At 35.9% G+C, this 25,084-nt stretch overlaps 1 protein-coding gene across 3 annotated transcripts in view; it reads right to left on the bottom strand.

Moving 5' to 3' along the window:
* Positions 1-23,696, bottom strand: part of RAB31 (RAB31, member RAS oncogene family) — a 30,424-nt gene extending 6,728 nt beyond the window's left edge. For all 3 annotated transcript variants that reach the window (XR_009154150.1, XR_009154151.1, XM_058175249.1), the window contains exons 1-5: positions 23,339-23,696; positions 12,579-12,658; positions 9,101-9,182; positions 6,096-6,167; positions 4,217-4,323 (exon numbers count right to left, since the gene is read on the bottom strand). Coding sequence is in view for 1 of the 3 variants with exons in the window: in XM_058175249.1 (XP_058031232.1) it covers positions 4,217-4,323; positions 6,096-6,167; positions 9,101-9,182; positions 12,579-12,658; positions 23,339-23,377 (380 nt within the window). In the remaining 2 variants the exon portion in view is untranslated. The remainder of the gene's footprint in view (positions 1-4,216; positions 4,324-6,095; positions 6,168-9,100; positions 9,183-12,578; positions 12,659-23,338) is intronic.
* Between the last annotated feature and the right edge of the window lie 1,388 nt (positions 23,697-25,084).

The following is a 25,084-nucleotide window of genomic DNA, read 5'->3' as shown; positions in this document are numbered from 1 at the left end:
ATTTATTATGCATTTGTTCCATAAGTGGCTTATATCAGAATAACAATAATATTCTTTAAGATGTATTTTAAAAATCCAATGAGAGTTCAGTTAATAATTTAATGAACATTTTAAAGAAAAATTAAAACCTACTTATACAGAATACCAGAGTTGGAAGGGACCTTGGAGGTCTTCTAGTCCAACCCACTGCCTAAGCAGGAAACCCTACACCACTTCAGACAAATGGCTATCCAATATCTTCTTAAAAACTTCCAGTGTTGGAGCATTCACAACTTCTGGAGGCAAGTTGTTCCACTGATTAATTATTCTGTCAAGAAATTTCTCCTTAGTTCTAGGTTCTTTCTAACCTTGATTAGTTTCCACCGATTGCTTCTTGTCCTGCCCTCAGGTGCTTGAAGAATAGCTTGACTCCTTTTTCTTTGTGGCAGCCCCTTTGTGGCAGATACAATTAATTGATCACTGAATAAAAAGGCTTTTATTTTCAATTATTTTTCTTTGCTCAGTTTTGAAATAACTCAATTCAGGTTTTAACTTTTTATAAATATTTTCCATATGCAGTGTTTTATAGATCTTCATGTTAAAGAAATCAGATAATGTATTTGTGTTGTATGCTAATGCATTTTTGCAAAACAGGAATATGTAAAACATTCCTTACAGGAACTTTTCAAAGCCTGCAAATGCTGTTCTAGAATGATCCATGTATCAAATCTATCTTGATATCCCCTTAAATAAAATGTAATATTTCATTTTGAGAGATTAAAAATTCCCCATGTTTCACATAAATCTTAAAATTATTGAAAATTTTAATATTTGATTTTCTACAAGAATACAACTGGTACTTGGCTCAGTAAAAAAACTAGTGAAAAAGTCTTGTATATATTATTTAAAAAATTAATGTTTGGATTTTTATAAATTTAAAATTAATAGCTACCTTAATAAAAATAATAATAATTCATCTTATTTGAATCTGAAGCAAAAGGGCTGGGAAGTGGCTCAACAGGCTAATGCAGTCTGTTATTAACACAGCTGCCTGCAATTACAATTACTGCAGGTTCGAGTCCCACCAGGCCCAAGGCTGACTCAGCCTTCCATCTGTTATTGACTTTGTATATAATATACAAATGGATGACACTATTGCCTTACACAATGTAAGCCGCCCTGAGTCTTCGGAGAAGGGCGGTATATAAATTCAAATTTAAAAAAAAACACACAACATTATTTGCCATACTACTGATGTCTCGTCTAACATAATTCCATCTATACAGTATTATATTTCCGGATGCATAATTATAGTTTTAAAGTTTTAGCTTCGTACACTCATTTTAAACTACAATAATATTTCCCTTTTATACTCTCCACTAAAATTATTTTCTGAACTTTTATCTTTTAAATGCTTTAACTTCTTCCATTACTATGAGAACTAGGATAATGAAAGAAACCATCTACCCTAAATGGACCTAACACTAAATTGAAATTGATCTAGGTTAATGTTTATTTTAAATTAAATTAACATTGAAGTATTTTGTAGCTTATACTGTGTAGTTTCATATGAGTTGCAAAAGGCTGGTTCTGGTTTTGCATTCTCACTTTTAGAAGACTTTTAGAAGTCTTTCCTACTCTTACTCTTCTTTTTACAACAGCTCTAAATATAGTCAAGCTAATCAAAACTTGAGAAATGAAACCTTTGTCCAAGCATCAAAAATAAGATTATTTAAAGCCTTAGAATTCAGTATTATTGTTTTGGGCTTAAATTAATAGACATAATTTTAAAGAACTTAAAGCAATAAAAAATGTTAATGACTAATGAATACACAAAGGGCTTCACTGTGCCTGAACATCTAATGGCAGGAAATCATGTGGTTCCATCAAAGAAAAAACAACAACCCAGAATTGTAACTATGTGATTTGTTCCCACTATTTGATTAGAGTCTGTAACCAAATAGCATGGCCTGCAACTCTTTAATTTCATAAAGCAAATGTATGAGAACATGCTATAACATTTTTTATTTCTTTTCATTATTATTTCTAAATGTTTTTCTAAATATATTGACTAAGGTAAGATCAAATACTGATTGAACTATGAAGGACTTCATACAGTTATTGTGGTTAAGGTGTGGGACCAATGTTTAGCCCTCATTCTACTACACAGCTCAGCTAGTAACACTGGACTAGCCCCTTGCTCTTAGTCCAAAAGAGGTTTGTTGTTGCGAGTATAAAATTAGGGGAAATTCATATTGCCAATTTGAGCAATAATACATAAATGAAATAAAATGTATTATCAAATATGGAAATGTTTATTCCTAAAACCTGGATCCACACAATAAATTTTGATAATATACCGTAATTTACTGGTATGTTTTAACACAAAATATTTTCTGCTTTAATTTTTTGTTGGGTTTATTTAAGAGATTGTCCACCAATTATCCAAAAATTTACCCTTGCTTTTCAAAATATATAGAAAGCTAGATGTAACTGATTGAAAGGTGGGAATCCTTTCCAGTGGTTATAATGAATTGGATTATTGATTAAATTTACCTTCTTACTGTGTTTTGCATTTGAATTTTTAATAGTGGTTTTAGCACAAGTATTTGAGTGTTTTATTTATACAGTATATATATATATATGTTTTCTAATTGTTGTGATCACCCAGAGTCCCATATGCGAATGAATTAAATAATTAATAAGTACTGTAACAGGACTGGTTGGTTTTACAGTATATATGTTAATCAACTACTAAAATGTTGTCTTTTGCAGAAAATAATTCATTTTTAAAAAGCTGAGTTCACTGGTTTTTTTGTATAATCTAACATCAGTCATAGATTTAAAATGTTCCAGTGAAAGAGATGATTTGCTATTAAAAACAAAAATAGAAGTTTGTTCCAATAGAAAGTTTATACACAATAACAACAAATCTGTCTCAATGATTACATACTTACAGTAAGTTGTTCCCCCAGAAGAAAGTTAACAAATACAAAAAAGAAAAAAAACATTTGTAGTCATTTATATAATTAAGAATAGAGACCACATCTAGGCTATAGTTTTGGTGTATTGTGACCAAGGCAAACAAACAGGTACACATACAATTTTGACAGACAGAATATGCAAGAAGCCTCCAAGTACCATGGACAGAATTGGACACCCTGCAGTGATACTGAAGGCATGTGCAATGTATATGTTGGTACATATACAAGTTATATGTAATGGAGGTGCAAATCTGTGTTTTTATTGAAGGAAGAGTTGAAAGAGCTTGAAGAAAAGCTCAAGTTTGTGTCTACTCAGCAATGCTGAAGAAAACTATGAAGACCGTGAACATGGATTGGAGACAAATAATAGAAACTTAGCTGTTGCCCTTTCTAGCAGTGTGAAAGGGATGGTGGGAAAAGATGCAGTACATGGGCAAAGCAAAGTACAAGGGCCTCTTGTGGCTCAACAGACTAATGCAGTCTGTTATTAACACAGCTGCCTGCAATTACTGCAGGTTCTAGTCCCACCAGGCCCAAGGTTGACTCAGCCTTCCTCCTTTATAAGGTAGGTAAAATGAGGACCCAGATTGTTGGGGGCAATAAGTTGACTTTGTATATAAATATACAAATAGGATGAAGATTATTGCTAACATAGTGTAAGCCGCCCTGAGTCTTCGGAGAAGGGCGGGATATAAATGCGAATTAAAAAAAAAGCCATTGTTACAGGACTAAGTGACAATATCCAGCAAGACAGAATTCTAATAGTATAGAACCGTGTTTTTCAAATTTGGCAGCTTTAAAATGAATGGACTTCAACTCTCAGTATTTCCAAGCCAGCATGCTGGCTGGGGAATTCTAGCAGTTAAATTCCACATGTCTTAAAGCTACCAAGTTTGAAAAATATTGGTATAAAGGAAGGCAGGGCACCATAGTGAGGTCATCCCCAAATGTTTTATTAAAGGCATCCCAGTTTTGAGGATTGAGTTGTGAATAAATAAAACAATTTGGACAAAAAAGTATACAAAGCTAGAACAGTAAAACATGTTTAAGATGGAATAGTATACTACTACTGTTACTTTGAAACTGTAGACGTGTATATTTCTTAGATTAAATAAATTTCAATAAATAACATTTTTGTTATTATGTGCATTGGTTCAATTTTTTAATTTTAAAAATCATATAAAAATGTATTTCTGTATTTGTCATATTGTAGAAAAAGCAATGGAAAACTGTAAATATATCAGAATATATACCTAATATCAGAAAGGTCACACTTGTTTCCAGCAATAGCCATTACAATGTTTTCAGGACCATGTTCTTTTAATTCTTTTACCCACTTCTTCAGTGTATGAAATGAATCCTAAATTAAATACATAAGTCAAAATGAACTTACTAAATAGAGGCATAATATTTGAAGACAATGTATAATGTATAAAATCCATAATGGTACAAACAATCTAGAATACCAAGTAAAATGAGATATATGGTTCTACCGGCTCAAGGTTGACTCAGCCTTCCATCCTTCCGAGGTTGGTAAAATGAGGACCCAGATTGTTGGGGGCAATATGCTAACTCTGTAAATTGCTTAGAGGGGGCTGTAAAAGCACTAGGAAACGGTATGATGTCTAAGTGCTATTGCTATCATACCACAGCCAGCCAACAAAAGTTGTATAGAGATACTCCATGACTCATAACAATATATGTTCATAAAAAAATCTCTACATCACATGCTTCCTCTCTCTATATATTCAGAAAACATATACAAGTATGTGAGAAACAAATAAAGAAAGCACTTGTGTTTTCAGACATGCTTATGAATGAAAGGCTTGTTCATGGTAAGTAATAACATCTGCAAAAGGAACACTTGGGGCAATATACTATAGCTATATAATCCAATTTTTAATTAGACAAAACTTTGACAAAAATGTTCTGGGAATCAAAAATACATATTCAATTTTTCAGTATTTTATAAAAGGTAGGAAATTATGGGATATAAATAAAAAGCCTCCAAAAAGGATTCTTTGCCAACTGCTTTCTCTGCAGGCCGCCAAAAAGTACTGCTGGAAAAAGCTGCTGTTATTGCCATATTCTTCGCGCATGCTCATCCCATTGGACTTGCAAGGCAATGGAATGTGCATGCGTGAAGAACATGGTGGCGACAAACATGGCGGCCGGGGTGAGCGAGCGACCGGGGGACCGGTTCAGGGGCAGGGCCTGCCGGCCATCACTAATGGTTCAACAAATTTGGCCAAATTTCCACCAACAGTTCGCACGAACCAATGAGAACCGGTAGCAGCCCACCACTGATGTGTGTTTGGTATGTGTTCTTTGGACAGTGAATGAAGCAGGCCAGGAGTATGTAGCCAAAGGGTATTTCTAGCAGGGACATCCAAAGCACAAAGATCACTCAATTTGTTCTGCTAAGGTAAGCAGGTACCCATATTGGGCAGCATTGATATATGAAGGTGATGTAGGCATCACTTCAATGACAATGGCAAAGACATCAGTTCATACTTTCTGAGAAGACAACAACTTACACTTTACCAAGAAAACCACAGGAATAAAGAGACTGTCAATTGTGTGATGGATAATAGGCCCCTCAGGTCAGGTGGCACTCAACATGCTTCTGAAGAAAACTTGAGGATCTTTCTGAGTATGTGTATGACACAGATAGATTAAAGCCTTCCAGACATCAGATTGCTGACGTTTCAATACAGAAAAAGGAAATCCAAAGGTGTAAAAGACAAAATGGCAATGGGAACATGTAAGAAGCTTGAACATGGGGAAGCTCAACAAAAAAACAACTAAAAAATCAATTACATATTGACATTTTGGGCAAACTGAGATTCAGCACAAATAATGTAAAAAAAATAGTGTCCCAAAGTACACTTAGTGTCATCTTTAAAACCCCTCAATCTCAAAAGATTACTTACCTCTGTTTAAAAAATTAAAAGAAAATAATGTTATCTTTTAGTTATCTTGATTTTACAATGTCTAAAAATCTTATGAAAATATGATTTACTAACTTTTATGCTGGATTGCTCTCTAAACCAGCACAGTAGGATGCTGAGAGAAAAACTCAATGAGCAATTTTTTGAATAAATGTCAATAACGGGATAATAGTAAGCTCACCTGCTTAGTTATGTCATAAACTATAACAGCTGCTGCTGATCCACGATAGTACATAGGTGCCAGTGAATGAAACTATGAAACATAGAACAAAAAGAATTAAAAAGTTATATCTTGCACTTATGTAGGTCAAAAAAGTATGACAGTTTTATATTAATATCTCTTCTCTATCTTCCCTCCCACATTTACTCATCTAACAGCTGTAAATGATTTACATCAAGTAACAACATGCATTAAAATAAAATCATAGCACTCCAGAATACTTTTTCCTATGCAATGGGGAAGGTCATCCTCATTAATCCCAATTGCTTTCCTGAACTGTGGTTTTCAAGACTCTTCTGAAACTCCATAAGGAGGTTAACAGAATATCAAGGACAAAGTCTTGCACAGAAGGAGTCTAACACAGAGAAGACGCAACGTGTTGATTCCTATAGGTGGCACTCAAGTGATGAGATCTTAACAAGTTTCTCTTTCAGCTTTTGCAGGATAGAGATAGACAGATCCAGCCCAGAGCAGAAAGGCCTGGAGGTATTTAAACTCTGCCCATTCAGCTCTTTAAAGATAAAAACATTGATAATCAATATACTTCCTGAAGTAGTAGAATCACATTTGTGGATCTAGATTACAGGCCACAACTATATGGCCTGTAATCTATCCTGAGAAAAAGAGAGAACTCTTCTTACTTTCCCTTCCTTCAAAACAAGTATTTTCAAGCTGAAGAAAGGATGTGTATTCAAACAAAAAGACAGAAAATGAGTGAAAGAGATAAAGAATAGCTGCACCTGAATGTGCATCCATCAAACCAGTAGTTTTAAAGTTACCTGTTCCTGCCAACCAATATCTCCTAGCCCTAATTTGAGATCCATCATCATTTTTAGAGTAGCTGTTCTAGGGAGAGTGCAATTCTTGTTAGACTTACTAGAACTTCTAATTTTCTTAACTTAAGGAAGCACGTATTATTTTTCAAGCCATAGAGCTTGCTAAATAATCAAGGATCCAGGAAAACATCAGAGAAAAATATCTGAATATTCTTATTCTCTCTTTCTCTCTCACACACACACTAACAACATAGAGAGATACATACTCTGTCAGGCATGGAAGACCAGGTCTATATGTGAAGGTCCAATTAAACTGATTTATTGCTACTCATGCCTGTGCACAGAAATCTTCTCAACTAACAGTTAGCACCTGTTTGGAATTAGATAAGGGTCAATGGAATTTAAGGGAGGTTTGATTTAGTTTGGCTGTGGCTATGTAAAAATTCTAGGCTGATCCCTCTTTTAATACCACCGCCAAGTTCTGCCAGTCCTACGCAGAGAGAGAGAGAGCAGATTTTTCAGCTTAAAAAAGAAGAGAGTTAATTTTCTGCAATGCAAGAAAGGCATTTGGGATTTAATCAATTGAAACAAAAAAAAAGCATGTAAGATTTCATTAAAAACACTTTTTGTATGACTTTCATAAAACAGTATACTTGTTCACAATGATTATTCTACTAAGTTCTAACATTCTTAAAACAACTTTTTTAAAAAAACTAAGACTTCTATAAAAATATTTTTTGGCTTTCTTGGCATAGTATGCTATGTGGAAGAAGAGATAAAATATTTCCTTTTCCTCCAAAGATCAGGAAATCTTATATTTTCAGCAAAGTATGATAATTAGATGGAGCAACAATAAGCTACTGGTAGAAATCAGTAATAGCATTCTGTGCTCAAGAAACTGTAATGGAAGGCTTAGCAAACAAGATGTCATTAAGTTAACTAAGAACTTTACTTGCCATTGTCAAATAAAACTACATTAGCAAGGGAAAAACGTATCTCAACCATGATACTAATTAAGTACAGAGCAATGTACCAACTTGATCATACCAGAACAACTTATACATACACATATAAACAAATTAGCATTGTTAAATTAGTTACATAATCCCTCTTTTAAACTAACTTTCAAAACTTTCAGACATGGTCAAGCCAACTGATAAGCTGAGCAGTTTTGTCAACAGGGCAAATGGCAAGAAATTAGAGGTTTGAATTAATAGCATGATGTTCTACAGAGGAATTTTTCAGTCTGTCATTTGCACCTCTATAACTGTCTGGTTTGGTTCTGCAACCCAACAAGAGAGACACAGACTTCAGAGGATAATTAGAACTGCAGAAAAAACAATTGCTACCAACCTGCCTTCCATTGAGGACCTGTATACTTGCACGAGTCAAAAAGAGGGCTGTGAAAATATTTACAGATCCCTCACATCCTGGACATAAACTGTTTCAACTCCTACCCTCAAAACTATGCTATAGAGCACTGCACACCAGAACAACTAGATACAAGAACAGTTTTTTTCCCAACTGACATCAATCTGCTAAACAAATAATTCCCTCAACAATGTCAAACTATTTACTAAATCTATATTACTATTAATCTTCTCATTGTTCCTATCACCCATCTCCTCCCACTTATGACTGTATGACTGCAACCCTGTTGCTGGTATCCTTAAGATTTATACTGACTGTTTACTAATATGATTTGATTGCTTATTTGTTCCCTATGACTACCATTAAGTGATGTACCTTATGATTTATACTGATATTGTTTCCTGATTGCTTATTTGTACCCTATGACTATCATTAAGAGTTGTAAATGTTGTACCTTGATGAAGGTATCTTTTCTTTTATGTACACAGAGAGCGTATGCACCAAGACAAATTCCTTGTGTGTCCAATCACACTTGGCCAATAAATTCTATTCTATTCTATTCTATTCTATTCTATTCTATTCTTGGCTGCATATTATTATGATTCTGAAAGTGTCAATCTGTTGATGATTTAGTGTTCTGTTTGCTTAATCTCTACTATACAACTGTTTCTGTTGAAACAGAATCTAGATTACTGTGATGTTTAAAACAATAAAAACATACCATGCCTTCTTACCTTCAGCATCTATGTTGGTTCCCTCTGCTTTATTAACAATACAAAATATAGCATGCAACTGTCTTTAGATAAAACTCATACTCACCCTCTCCTGACCTGCTGTGTCCCAGATTAGAAATTTATGAAGCTCATTCCCACAAGAGACTGTTTTAGTCATAAAAGAAGCTCTAAAATTTGCAAGAAGAGTTACACATAAGCAGAGTTACATTAAATTACTGTGCATGTATTTGCTAATTAAGAAAACAATAGTTTCAGGAATCTAATCTTTACAAGGCAGAAAACAAATATTTTCTTCTTAATGTTTGAGAAATAGCAAACATTTTACAGATATTACAGGCAATCTAAAAGTTAAATTAAACATAATGATGCATACATGTAGTGCTATTTTTAAATAAAAAAATAAGTTTTTTCTGAAAAGAATTCACATTTGTAAAATTTGAGATTCTAGAAGGATTAATGAAGAAGAATGACATAGTAGCCACTTAAACTACACTATCCTATCCTGTTAAAATGTGATGAGTTGCAAAATGAAATTGTTCTTTTAAGTCAATAGCAATAGCAAGAGCAGTTAGACTTATATACCGTTTCATAGTGCTTTTATAGCCCTCTCTAAGAGGTTTACAGAGTCAGCATATTGGTCCCAACAGTCTGGGTCCTCATTTTACCGACCTCGGAAGGATGGAAGGCTGATTCAGCTTTTGAGTCAGAGAGATTTGAACTGCCGAATTGCAGCTAGCAGTCAGCTGAAGTAGCCTGCAGTGCTGCACTCTAACCACTGCGCCACCTCGGCTCTTGTGGTCCTTGACCACAAGCAGATACATACCTAGGAAATTTCAGCTGATCAGTCATAAATATTATAATTTGATTTTCAATAACATCCAGGTAGATGAGAGATTAAGTAAAACAGGAATCTTTATTCTAAGCTATATTTAATTCTAAATAAAAAAGAAAATTGTCAGCTTTGGAAGCCATACTATCCTGGCTCTCTTATCCTGGTGAAAATTAAGTCTTTTTTCTGCATGCTAATAATGTTGGTTAATAGTTCCTGTATAAATCATTACCATCATCTGGATAATTATTTCCCGCTTTCTCAATGAATTATACAAAATAATAAATGAGTTACTAAGGCCCAAATCAACAATTCACTAGCTGAATGTTGATTTTAAAACTGGAAGGAATTAGAAAAATATAAGAATTTATGAATGGTGTACGGCTGAAAGAAAATAAAAATTGGTTATCTAAGAAACCTGAACATCTTTCATTCCCCCAGACAAACCTGGAATGTGAGACCCTAATGGTATTTCAGAAGCTTGGGGATTTTCAGAAGGATCAGTTTCAAGGCTTAATATCCACCTGGTATGGTTGTATGACAAAGAAGAGTGATGTACCAGGAAAGGCAAGGTCAAGGAACAGACATGCAGATATTCTAGGAATGCTATTTTGTTGTAGGGTGTACATTGTATTAACAGAATCCTGAAAGCGTGTCCAAAACCTTCACTGCGCCTTTTTAACAACAAAGTCAAGATGAGACTGTTCTGAATCTGTTTCTCATGCTTTCTACTTTTCCAGAGCTGAGCAACCTGTTTCTTTCTTATTCCTTCTTATCAACTGGAGCTAAATTCTTCCACAGCCCTCACCATAGAAACTATTGCCGAACCTGTAATTCTGGATAATTTTCACCCAACCTCCCCTTTGAGGTGAAAATTGCTGAGAAAATGGTCAGGCTGAAGTTTCCAAAAAACCTGATTATCTATTTCAGTCAGGGCACTATGATCATTGATATGATAGAGCTAGGATAGGGATGAATGACCATTCTAGTTCTCTTTAATTTTCAAGTACTGTTGATCATGATATATTTCTGGACCAACTACTTTCCTTTGGGTGCTTCCAATCATCAGTAACTGGGGCAAAGGTCAAGCCCAATGCTTCTAGTTGTGGATACCTAAGATTCAATGTTCTTATCACTCCTGTTTAACATTGAAGTGGTAACTAAAGCATCATTAGTAGGTTGATGATACTCAGATGTGTATTTCAACTCCTGCATCTAGGTGATGCTGTTGAGTCTTGTCACAGAATCTGGAGGCTGCTAAGATCTGGATGGGAAGGAACTGGCTTAACTCAACCCTTACAAATACAAGTAACTATAACTTCATGATTTTTCCAGTACCAGATATTTCTATCTTTAATTTTGAGTAAAGTTGTACTTTCCCTACAAAAGTGGTTTGTGAATTGGGAGTCCTTCTGAACTTACAGATCCTGCTCAAAGAATAGGTAGTGACTGTGGCCAGGAAGTCATTTGCACATATTGTCCTAATGTGCCAAGTGCCCATTTCCCTTCAGTGGTAATTTCATCTCACATTCATTAATGCCTTAGTCACTTGTGCATGGACTACTGCAATATGTCCTGTACAGGAGTGCCCTTGAAGCCCACTTAGAAGTTACAACTGATCCAGAATTCAATGACACAAACCGTCATGGGCCTGCCTTAAAATACTGATGTAATATGTCTGCTATGTGAGCAGCACTGATTACCAGTGAATTTCTGGACGCAATCCAAGGTGCTGACTATCATCTGTACAGTTCTTCATGGCACAGGGCCTGGTTATTTGAGAGACAGCCTCTCTTTTCATTGTTTTTGCTCCTGCAATACTAAAAACAAGTTCTGTGAACTCAACATTTACTCTAACCTCTGGTACATTCATTTGATATAGTGTATATTTGTTCCCTTCCCATTGTTTGTTTTAGGGACAGTGGTTGCTTTTGACAGTTGCCTAGATTCACTGTTGAGCTGGTCAGCCTTAGAAATGTGAAGTATAAATAAATAAATTATAAATGAAAAGCACTTTTCAAAAACTATGGGTTTAAATCAGAGTAGTCAATAATTTACAGAAAAAAAATCATAACTACTATACATCCAAACCTTCTGGAGAGCCATAAAAAGTCAGCTTCTGGCATAAAGAGCCAGTTCGATGTAGCAGTTAAGACACCAGGTTAGAAACTAGGAAACGGTGAGTTCTAATCCTGCCTTAGGTATGAAAGCCATCTGGGTGACTTTCAGCCCAACTCACCTTACAGGGTTGTTGTTGTAGAGGAAATAGGATAAGGAAGGAATATTAGGTATAGTCACCACTTTGAAGTATTTATAAAAAATAAAGGCAGGATAAAAATATGTAAGATATAAGTGTAATTGTAATAGGCAAGATCAATCCTTCTGCCCACTTTTCAGAATTTTAAAACTGGGAATGGGAATAGGAGAATATTCCTCTCATCTCTACCCTTAAAAATATATAATCCCCTACCCCAAAATAGGCCTAAATTGCTTGGTTTGGGTAGTGTTGTGGAAGTTGTGGGAGCTCAACAAAAAATTGCAGAAAAATTCAAGTAGTTTGCAGTTGGCATTAATTGCAGAAGGTGGTAACTTGTCCACTCAATAATATTCCATGTTAAAATAGGGATGGAACCCGTAATACAAATACAGCTATCTTGAATATTGAAGTTTCCCTACTTTAAATTACGAAGGAATTCATCAGTGTTTATTTAACTTAACTATACATGGTACTTACCCAATAGTAGGGCTAATATTGTGGTCAAAATGATCCTGAACAAATCGACAAACTATACTTGATTTGCCAACTCCAGTATCCTAAAATTTAAGAAAGGAAGAATCAGCCCAATATTGTCCTGAACGCTCATCTGTTTTAAATGAAAAAACCCTTAAGTTTAGGGCAGGGGCAGGAGTCCCCAACCTCCAGTCTTTGGACCAGTACCGGGCCACAACATGCCAGAAACCGGGCAGCACAAACAAGCAAAGCCCCATCCGTGGGAGGCAGAAAGCACACAAAACCATGCCCTCTCTGGTTCATGGAAAAATCTCTCTCCATGGAACCAAACCCTGGTGCCCAAAAGGTTGGGGGCCACTGGTTTAAGGTATATTTACTTAAAACGCTGTCCTGTACTTTGTAAGAAAATGGCTGAAGAAAATCAGAATATAGAAATGCTGCACCATTAGCTTCTCCAATAGGGGAATTCCCAAAGCAGTAGCTGAAATTTTCATAATTAATCTACTTTGGGCAGTCAATCTCTCTCAGCTCTAGGAAGAAAGTACCGTATATACTCGAATATAAGCCGATCCGAGTATAAGCCGAGGTCCCCAATTTTACCCCAAAAACTGGGGTAAACTGGGGACTCGAGTATAAGCCGAGGGTGGGAAATGAGGCACCTACCGGTTGGGGAAACCTCCTCCTCAGCTGAGAAGGCTGGCGGCTCCCCGCCCGCCCTCTCACTGCACCGGCAGGGCTTCCCCGCGCCGTCCGGTAAAATGTGAAAAAAAGGAAAAAAAAAACTCGAGTATAAGCCGTATATACTCGAGTATAAGCCGAGGGGCTTAAAAAAAAAAAAAAACTCGAGTATAAGCCGTATAGACCCGAGTATAAGCCGAGGGGACGTTTTTCAGCACAAAAAACGTGCTGAAAAACTCGGCTTATACTCGAGTATATACGGTAATGGGAAACCACTTCCAAAAATATTTCCAAGAAAACCCTAGTCTAGGCTAGTTTAGGCTGTTGCCAGGACTCAAGATTGATTCAAAAGTACACACGTACACATAGACAACTAATTTAACAGGTTCTAAGTAATAATTCTGGTGAAATATTACTAAATTCACTGTATTCTATAAACTGTTGAAATAATCTGTACATAATTTATTTTAAGATTCTTGGGGTCCATACCAATGCATCCTGCATGCTCCATTCATGTATTACGTGTTAATCAGCATGCTCCATTCATGTATTCATGTTAATTGGAAGTACTGTAGATGTGCTTGTCTGACTCTAGGAAAATATTTATAAAGTTTGGCATATAGGCTGGATAAAATTTAAAAGGTCTATATGGAATAGGCAAGAGTCCATTTTATTCCTTTGCTAATAATCTATTCAATTCCTTAAAAATAAAGCCAATGATGTTACTTTAAACCATGGCTATATGTTCATTTCTAAAATGAAATACTCTGTGGCATATGGATCAATCTACGCTTTTGCATGTTCCTTTCCTGTTGCTATTATTCACTTTTCAAACATAGGTTAGACAACATTTTATTAAGATGGGACAAAATGATGTTTAACAAAATCAAAATTCAGAAATGTTCATTAAAGTGTTGCAAGTTCACCTTTTCTCTTTCTGTAATCAACAATTTGTTTCATTAAATAAAATTAGTCTCGCTCCATAACAAGTAAAATGGCTAATATATTTATCCTAAAAGAAATTACTTATAGATAGGTATCAAGGATATTTATTTCCAGTTAAACACATTATGAATATTTTAGGTATAATTCAAACTGAAAGGATGTAGCAAATACCACTTATACTTTCTGTGAATAATTGTCAATATGGACCCTCTCTACATCCACGCAGTCACTTATCTTGCCACAAGAGAAAGCTTTAAACAAGAGAACTGCTTTTCTCCTATAGTGTCTGCCTGTTCTGCTTGTATTGAGTCCCCTCAATTAAAAAATGCCATCAAGCAGGACCCAGGAAGAAAGCAGTCTTGATTCCTTCAGCTGCTCAGATATGTGGCATGCATGGACATACAAATGTAAGGTGCTAAGGAAACATGTTATGTATGTAAAATGGTAAAGAAGAGCCAATAAATAAATAATGAGAAATTTACATTTCCTCTTATTGCCATTCCAAAAAAGCATTTAATCATTATCAGCTGATTGGATGTAGCAATTCTACTATTTTTTTCCATGCCTTTAACCACATTTCCAAGTTCCAAGTACTTTTTAGACTTAGAGGAAATGTCTGAATACAGCTGTCAATAACTGCAACTTGCAAACTAACTATACTTTTGTTGCATTCAAGGACAATTCTAGAAGAGTTGTTGGAAATAAAACTTAAATGAGTGCTATTCATGATCTTTCTCTAACAATGTAGAAAATCCTTATTGAAGGTCATCCTTGGGGATAAGGGGAAGAGGACAAATGGCTTAAAATCACAGTTTTGCAGAGGTGGGGAACAATGGCCCCTTTATGACTTGTGGACTTCAACTCCCAGAATTCCAATTTTGGGAGTTGAAGTCCACAAGTCATAAAAGGATCAAAGTTCCCCACCTCTGCTTTACAGGATAGCTATTCAGGATATTTTAAATTGAAATATTTTCTTATTGCATCCTATGAATTAATTTCCTAATAATTTCAATTAGTATATTCATCTCAGAATCTACAGACTGCAAAAGTATTTGGATTATATTATTTGATGCAAGGAAAAGTATATTTAAACTATTTTATGCAGTTTGAACAATACATTCAAAGAAACAAAAGCTCTGTGTAGAGAAAAATATTTTTATTATAATATTTGAAACAATATTGAGCAATAGGCAATAAAGCAGTAAAGTATGATAAAACTACCAAACTGAAAATTTTCTGCACAAAATCCCTGCCATTATCTGAGCAAAGACTCTCCGATAAATATTCTGCAAATCAGTCTATTTCCACTTGAAATTCTGATGTCTGATTAACTTATTAAATGGTTTGACGTTCAAAAGTTTTCCATGTTTTTCTTTAGAACCATGAACAACTTCAAAAACAATTCAGTAAACTTTTTTTTAACTAAGGTACTCGTATTATTGTTCAAACGGTAAGCAACTGATGGATGGCTTCCCATTGATGTCCTTCTGATTTCTTGGATGTATAGGAAGTCCTTGCTTAACCCTTCAAAGTTTTGTCAGTCTCCCCTACAAGATGGTCATGCTTGAAAAAACTTCCTAAGGAAGATGCTTTCGTCCCTCATCTGGTATCGCCCCCCATTTCTCTTGGGTTTTTAGCGTAGCCCTCCATATTGTCTTCTCCAAGAGGTTCTTGCTCTGCTTCCAGAAAACTGGATTGAAGGTATCTCCTATCCTTGCTAAAAAATTTTTTTAAAAAAGACAGCTGTTTGCTGGCAGGTGAGGGGGAGCATTACACCATTGCTGTGGAAGTTGTGCCTCCTTGTGCACATGTCCACATAAGAGAGGAAGAACATGCGTTGTGATGCTCAAGAAACTGTAGGCAGTATGAATCCACCTCTGAGGGAGTAGAAGCCACAAGTGAAAAATGGTTGATCTGTTTTGGTCAGACTATCTGAAATTCTGAGGATTTTAAATCTCAAAAGGTTAGGTCCATCTATCCAGCCCTGTGTTTAGAAGACATAAAACTGAGGGATTCCTTAACGAAAAACAGGAGTTTTGCCATTTTTTTTAATCCAACAGATTGAAAATCCTCCATTGACCAAAAGAAAACTATGTAAACTTTCTAACAAACGAGACAGCAATCGTATTGCTGGGCATATGGATGGCTTATAAATGTTGGTATCTAACAGTATTTTCTCAGGAGAGCAATCCATGGCTGACGATGACAAGATCAAAATAATTGCATTGGTGGTCACCAACCCGATGGCATCAAGAACAGGGATCCAAATTGAGCCAAAACTTTTCAGTGGTGACGAGGCCAGTAATGAAATTAGAAAAGGCTTAGGTTTAGTTTTCAGTTTAGTAATTTAATTTTAGTTTAGAGGAAAAGCCTCTGAAAGTTTTTTGGCTCCTCCAAATACTACCCTTATGACGATACCAAAATCTCCTTTCAGCTTTTTTGTGCTTTGCAACAAGGGTGTGATCCAGAAGACTCTGGAGAGTGCAGAGAAGAGCAACAAAAATGATTATGGGACTGGAGGGTAAAACATATGTTGGATGGTGGCAGGAATTGGGGATGTCTAGTCTAGTGATAAGAAGGACTAGGGGTTACATGATAGCAGCATTCCAGTATTTAAGGGGCTGCCACAAAGAACAGGGGGTCAACCTATTCTCCAAAGCACCTGAAGGCAGGACAAGAAGCAACGGATGGAAACTAATCAAAGAGAGAAGCAACCTAGAACTAAGGAGAAATTTCCTGACAGAGAGAACCATTAACCAGTGGAACAGCTTGCCTCTAGAAGTTGTAAGTCTTTCATCACTGGAGGTTTTCAAGAAGAGATTGGACAGACATTTGTCTGGAATGGTATAAGGTCTCCTGCTTGGGCAGGGAGTTGGACCAGAAGATCTCTGAGGTCCCTTCCAACTCTGTTATTCTGTTAAAACTTGGTTTTTTTCTGTTAAAACTTAAAAAAGCTACTTATGATCATTCTTGAAGTCATGAATGCTGCATATCCACATGGATCATCTAACTGCATTTTGGACACTAGGCAACTGGCTTGCATTTATGATCAGTTGCTTTGTCCATTGTATATGCTAGATTCATTTAACAACCATGGGATTTGTTTAATGATTGTGTTGTGCATGATGATCCTGGCAAAAATGGTCAACTTATGAGCAAAAGAGGTGGGGGGAGGATTATTGTTTTTACTATTTGTATATTGGTTTTTTATTTTTAAGCCACCCAGAGTCACTGAAAGCGAATGAGTGGCCATATAAATTCTCATAAATAAATAATTACAGTTGCAGTAAAAATAGTTTGGCCAGTAAAAACATTTATTTATATAGCATTAGCTGTAAAATTATATACTTTATTACTTTATTATTAGGAGCCCTCAACATCTCAGTTCTAACAGCTGTTCCTAAAAACTTGGTCTAGTTTAGAAAGATGTTAACATTTCTATTAAAAGTGATTGCTTTCATGAAATGTAATATCAATATACCATGATTAAAGTGTGTTTTCCTAGACTAAATTTTATTTAAATTTTAAAAAACATGTACCCAGTAGTTACTACTCCAAGCAAGTTTGTTTATATTCTGAAAAATTGTATAAGCTTAAGTATCCCGTCATTTCTCAATGTTAAAAAATACTTGAATATCTAACTTTACTATTAGAAAGAATTACTATTAGAAGAGGGCCGTGAAAATATTTGCAGATCCCTCGCATCCTGGACATAAACTGTTTCAACTCCTACCCTCAAAACGATGCTATAGAGCACTGCACACCAGAACAACTAGACACAAGAACAGTTTTTTCCCGAAGGCCATCACTCTGCTAAACAAATAATTCCCTCAACACTGTCAGACTATTTACTGAATCTGCACTACTATTAATCGTTTCATAGTTCCCATCACCAATCTCTTTCCACTTATGACTGTATGAATATAACTTGTTGCTGGCAATCCTTATGATTTTATATTGATATATTGATCATCAATTGTGTTGTAAATGTTGTACCTTGATGAACGTATCTTTTCTTTTATGTACACTGAGAGCATATGCACCAAGACAAATTCCTTGTGTGTCCAATCACACTTGGCCAATAAATTCTATTCTATTCTATTCTATTATGGTAGTAAAGTTTTTTTCTAAGGTATTAGCCTTTCGAAATACTAAAGTCACAATCCTATGCAGATTAATATGTAATATGTTCAGTAAAACTTAAGTAGATATTAAGTTAATGCATTTCATTTTGCTTAAGATCAAAAAGGCTATGTTTCTAAATAAAAGTACTGAAACACAATTTATGAAACACAATTTTTACCGGAAAAAATGTTGGATTTACATTGAGAAAATAATGTTCAACACTCCATTCAAGGTGGATTTGATTTAAATCAAGTCAATTTAAATCATAATTTTTAAAGAACAACTGTCATGTCTGTTCGGCAGCAGCTCCTTTTCTGACCTGCTGTTGACTCACAGACAGTCCAATACTGCAGAATATTTTTTTTTTAATTTTATTTTGTCACAACAGTATACACAAACAAATGTCATAGATAAAACAGCATATCTTGAAGAAAATATATATATATATATATATATAATTAAAATTATGCATCAACTATATTAATTGGATATAATGAAGGGAACAATAGGACAGGAACGGTAGGCACGTTTGTGCTCTTATGCACGCCCCTTATAGTCCTCTCAGGAATGGGGTGAGGTCAACAGTAGACAGCTTTTGGTTGAAGATTTTGGGATTTTGAGTAGAGACTATGGAGTCAGGTAATGAGTTCCAAGCGTTAACAACTCTGTTACAGAAGTCATATTTTCTGCAATCAAGTTTGAAGCGGTTGACATTTAGCTTGAATCTATTTTTTGCTCTTGTAATATTGCGATTGAAGCTGAAGTAGTCTTTTATAGGAAGGATATTGCAATAGATGACTGTGTGTTAAACACAGGTCATGTCGAAGTCGACGGAGTTGTAAGTTTTCTAATCCCAGGATTTCAAGTCTGTCGGTATAAGGTATTTTGTTGTTTTCGGAGGAGTGAAGAACTCTTCTAGTAAAATATTTCTGGACTTGTTCTATTGTGTTTATGTCAGAGATGTGGTATGGGTTCCAAACAGATGAGCTATATTCAAGAATAGGTCTGGCAAATGTTTTGTATGCTCTAGTTAGTAGTGTAGAGTTTTTTGAAAAGAAGCTGCGTAAAATTAGGTTTACAACTCTTAGGGCCTTTTTTGCTATGTAGTTGCAGTGGGCTTTGGCATTAAGGTCATTTGATATGAGAACTCCAAGATCTTTGACAGGGTGGGGGTCGTCAGTTAGGTAATGTCCATCAAGTTGGGGTTGATGTTGGGGTTCTTTTTTCCAATATGTAAGACTGAGCATTTGCTGGTTGAGATTTGGAATTGCCAAGTTTTAGACCAATCAGAAATTAAGTCGAGGTTTTCTTGAAGGATAGAAGTATTATTAGTGGTATTAAATAGTTTGACATCGTCAGCAAAGAGAACACAATAACTTGAGATTAAGTCACAGAGATCATTTATGTATAGTATGAAGAGTGTTGGTCCAAGAACACTACCTTGGGGAACGCCACTTTTGACAGGAACAGGAATATACAACTTCATGCTACATAACTAAGCTCCATTTCATGCTGAATAACTAAATTAGTAATGTATCTTAAATAGTAAACTATCTTTAGATGATTTTTACTCCAAATGCATTTTATTAAAATAACTTTGATAAAAATCAAAAATTCAGATTTAAATTAAAAAATCTGATTTTTTAAAAAAAATTTTTTAAATCATCTATTTTTATCCACCCTGACTCCATTAGTATTTTTTATAAAAGATAATATTTTACACATACGCACACATCTTAGTATTATGGGATATTATGGGGAACTGTTTTCCTCTAAATACTGTTAGGCATCTGGTTTAAATAACCAATAAAAAAAATAGTTATATGGAATGAAAATTCATCACAAGTTAATGAAGCTGGGTACAGATTTTCCATTACTCTGAAGAAATGCGACAGATCACCATGCCAAGCAAATGCTTGTTTGAATATATTAGAAGAAACACTGTTGATTAAAGACGGGAAAGTGCTGCTACTTTTTCTCTTGTTACAAATTCTGTTGTATCAGTTGTGTACAATGCCATTATACCCAAAATCTAGTAAAAGAAGAAAAGCTATGAACAATCAAATTAACATCAATACCTAGGAAGTTTCAAGATTATAAAGCATATTAACTATAAGCATCTTGAGGACAATAAAGTGATTACAAGAACTCAACACAGATTTATCTATCGTAGAACAATTTTTGACAGGTAAACCTTGTCTCATGTTCTTTGATCAAACAACTTCCTTAACAGATTGTGGAAATTCTTTACTTATAATATACCTTAATTCCAGAAAAAAATCTGACAAAGTATACAAAGATATTGAGATAATCAATTACTGAGTTCAATCCACTAAAAATTGAATGCTATATACTTGGGTTAAAAACTGAACTGAAAAAACACTCATCAATAGTTCCTTATCAGATTGGAAGAATTAGTGGAGTGCTATAAAGTCAAATTGAGTGGAGTGCTATAAAGTCAAATCCTAAACTCTCATTTCTTTAGCTTTTAAATAAATTACTTGAATGAAGAAGTGGGGGATGTGTTCATTAAATTTGCACTTGACACAAAGTACATAAAATACAGTAGTAAATAACTTAATTAACAAATATTTCATTTCATAAAATGAAAACAATGTTGACAGAAAAGTGGCAGAACATAACAATGAAATTTAACAGAAATAAATGTTACAAGAATCAAAATATTGGGTATAGATCAGGGGCAAAATTACTTTGAAAGACATCTTAGAAATTGATTACAAATTAAACCTGAAGGACTAAAAACTAGCATCAAGGACTGAAAACTAGTTGCATGAAGAGAGATTGAAAGTCTTGGGCCTATATAGCCTTGAGATGTTAAACACACATATGTAATAAATCCAAGAAGCAAGACCCACCCAGGTATAAAAAATATAAACTTCGAAACAATAAAAGTCCCACGTAGCAGGTCAATTAAAACACTTCCTTTTAAAGCCCCCATATCTTGTCTGCCTTTTTCATACCAAAATAACTCCTTTACCTACTTCTCACAGCCTGGCATATAGTAATACTTATTCATCTAAATGAATTTTTCATAGACAATAGCCAAGATCTATTTTCTATCATTGCAGATATTGCATTATTGACATTAAATGCAGAGCAATAGTGACTCCAATTATACAGAGAAATAGCAAGGTTCTTCTTCACTGAATGTAGACAAATAGAGGCAAGATTCATTTTGACTCCTACCCAGAGATGGGATTAGGACTCCATAGTCAAAATTCCAATTCCAAGTATATGAATCTATGCCTACAAAAATGAGTGGTAATCCTGATATGTATATGTAGCAGATGCCTCAATACAGTATATAAATAAATATAAATGCCTCCACATCAATAGGCTAATGTGTACTCTAGCAGGCTACCAATCTCATCTAGTCCCCACTCTGTCTTCAACAGTAATTTTATAGTGATCTGCTGGGGTGCCTGCCATGAAAGGCTGGACTACCTGACCCTTTTTGTTTTACAGATTCAATAGTAGAAGTATGAAATGTAATCTATTCCTTTGTGTTTGAAAAAAACAACCCCGTCAAACAGAAAACAACTGGTATTTATTTTCCTGGATTAGGTGGGAAGGGAGAAGAAATAGGAGAATCCACAAAGGAGAAACTAAGTTAACTTCAGTCTGAACAGAACATCTGGCTGTATGATAAGGGTACTCTCGGGAAGCATTTATACAGCAGTTGCTGCAACTTTTTAAAACTGAATGCAATCTCAAGAAAATGGTTTAAGGAATTGCAAATAGTATCACATTTTTGCAAATTTAAGGGCACCTTTTTTGCTGCAAATATGAAGTGCAATTTATTCATAATAAATAGCTGTACTGTTTTTTCTTAATAATGGGAGCTAAATCTAGGCAGTGTAAACTAAACTATTAAATCACCATGACTGTACAAAATAGAGGAGGAAAAGAAAGGAAGAATTCCCTGAAACTGGTCTATGTGGGCTTGCAAATTATCAGCTGGGAAGAATTCACCATAACACTGCAGAGAATTATTCTAAAAAGAGGATATGGTTAGCCACAGAAAGAAACAGTTTTTGCTGAGTTGCATCTCATGGTGAACTGCTTTTCGCACTGAAGCAATTTCTGTCCAATTACAGCCAAAATCAGTTAAACTGTGTAGCAATCTCTTTTCTGAGCTCAAAATGTTATCTGCTCAATACAAACCACAAAAACACCATATTTAGGACAAAACACAACATACTTAACTTGTAGAAGACAGTGAAGGAAAGGAGAACGAGATTTCTATATTTTAACAGTTAAAAATAATACTTCTCAAGGGATATTTCCCAACAAGATAACAACATGCTAAACCATTTGTACAAAAATTACACCTATCTGTGAATCTGACCATAATGCAGGTGTGAGAGTGTAGTTACCTATTCTTAATAATTGGTTAAAAGAGTTAAAAGAAAAATTACTCCATATGATCAGCTTGCCACATGAATTTCAGTTTCTGCAAGTTTTTATTTAATTCGCTATAAAGCAGCATTCAACGTTGCGTTCGCACCGCATCGTTAAGGATTCAATGGGGTTCCGACATCTCTACGGGAACCAAAACACGTCTCCCAGGAAAACAGTTGTAAACGTTTGCCATCAGGTAAAAGGAAAACAGACAAAAGTAGAATGTAACTGGAACAAATCTCGGACGAGGAGGAGGAGGAAAGTATGCCCGCTTAATCCTTATTTAGTCTAACTGCCTAAGCTGCCAAAATTCCCAGCAAGCAAATCGAAAAAGTAAAGTGAGCGGAAAGCCACTCCGTATCCGAACTAGAATGTGCCAAAAGCAAGACAAAGAAAGCTGTTTTATAAATCGCAGGCTTGCCAAGCTGCTTTGCAGCGCCCGTCCTTCCTCCGTTCGGCTCGCGCTCTGTCGGTCGTTTGTGCGGGACGCTGTTTGGTTAAAATCTTCACTTGCTACCCAGAATTCAGCGTCTCCTTCCCAGAACCCCCTCCCTCCCCCTCGTATTTTTTTTTTTCTTTCGGTCGCTACTTACTCCAAGCAGACAGACTTTCAGCTCTCGTATCGCCATCATCTGTTTGGGGCGAGGCGGCTTCGCATCCTTGAGAGGAGCGAATCCTCCGGTCTCTCTCGCTTGTTACCTAGTTCCAAAAACGGGCAAAAGCGGCAGCTTTTCAGCTTACTTCTCAGCAGCCCCAGCCCTGTGCCGCCAGCGGTCACATGAGCATAGCTTCGGCTCCTCCTCGCTTTCTTTTGCAGCTTTCCTCACCCAAATCCAAGGCTTACAAAATAGCTGCGCTTCAGCGTATTTCGGAAGACGCAGTTGCCATTCTTGGATCGGCGCGCTGGACTCGCGGCTGGCCCTTCAGCATTTCCAGGTTGCGAAATGAACAGAAGCAACATTGCGTTCCCGCCCATTTTTCTCTCAGCGCGCGTCCTGCCGGCGGAGGGCTCAAATTTCCAAGTACAACAACAGCAGACAACGCTTTGAAGGGGATGGGGAGGAAGAAAATGTCACGGATGTGATCAGTGGACTGATTTAAAAGCTGCTGGATAAGATTAAAAGAAAACAAGATACAATACTTTGGATTGATATTGCTACTAGCCAGTTACCTGGAAGCAGATTTCAAAGCTACAATACACCCCCATAAATAAAAACACAGATTAAACCGTCTAAGTAGCAATGTGTTTGATAGAATTGTCATTGGTTATAGCCAATAATGCAAGCATGTGCTAAGGAAAGCAAATTTAGAATTCTAAGCTTATCAAACAAAAGCTGAATTTTGTGACCTGTATAAATCAAGTCCATTTATTTTGCTTTAACACAATCTAAATGTTTTGCAAGCCTAATCCAGCCGGTTCAGAAATTAATTTTCTAGGATTACCAAATTACGGACTACTAAATCTCTTGTACCTTCAAATAGATGTTGTTGTTAGTTGTGAAGTCGTGTCCGACCCATCGCGACCCCATGGACAACATTCCTCCAGGCCTTCCTGTCCTCTACCATCCTCTGGAGTCCATTTAAACTCATGCCTACTGCTTCAGTGACTCCATCCAGCCACCTCGTTCTCTGTCATCCCATTCTTCTTTTGCCCTCAATCTTTCCCAGCATTAGGCTCTTCTCCAGTGAGTCCTTCTTTCTCATTAGGTGGCCAAAGTATTTCAGTTTCATCTTCAGGATCTTCTAAAGAGCATTCAGGGTTGATCTCCTCTAGAACTGACTTGTTTGTTCGCCTTGCAGTCCAAGGGACTCGCAGGAGTCTTCTCCAGCACCAGAGTTCAAAGGCCTCAATTCTTCGGCGCTCAGCCTTTCTTATGGTCCAACCTTCACAGCCATACATTGCAACTGGGAAAACCATAGCTTTGACTATACGCACTTTGGTTGGCAGGGTGATGTCTCTGCTTTTTAGTATGCTGTCTAGATTTGCCATAGCTTTCCTCCCCAGGAGCAAGCGTCTTTTAATTTCTTGGCTGCAGTCCCTATCTGCGATAATCTTGGAGCCCAGGAAAATAAAATCTGTCACTACCTCCATTTCTTCACCATCTATCTGCCAGGAATTGAAAGGGATGGATGCCATGATTTTAGTTTTCTTAATGTTGAGTTTCAAGCCAACTTTTGCACTCTCCTCCTTCACCCGCATCAAGAGACTCTTTAGTTCCTCTTCGCTTTCTGCCATTAGAGTGGTATCATCTGCCTATCTGAGGTTGTTGATATTTCTTCCGGCAATCTTAATTCCAATTTTTGATTCATCTAGCCCCGCCTTTCTCATGATGTGTTCT

This window comes from Ahaetulla prasina, chromosome 3, assembly GCF_028640845.1.
Source record: "Ahaetulla prasina isolate Xishuangbanna chromosome 3, ASM2864084v1, whole genome shotgun sequence".
NCBI lineage: Eukaryota > Metazoa > Chordata > Lepidosauria > Squamata > Colubridae > Ahaetulla > Ahaetulla prasina.
This window is presented reverse-complemented; position numbering and strand designations above follow the sequence as displayed.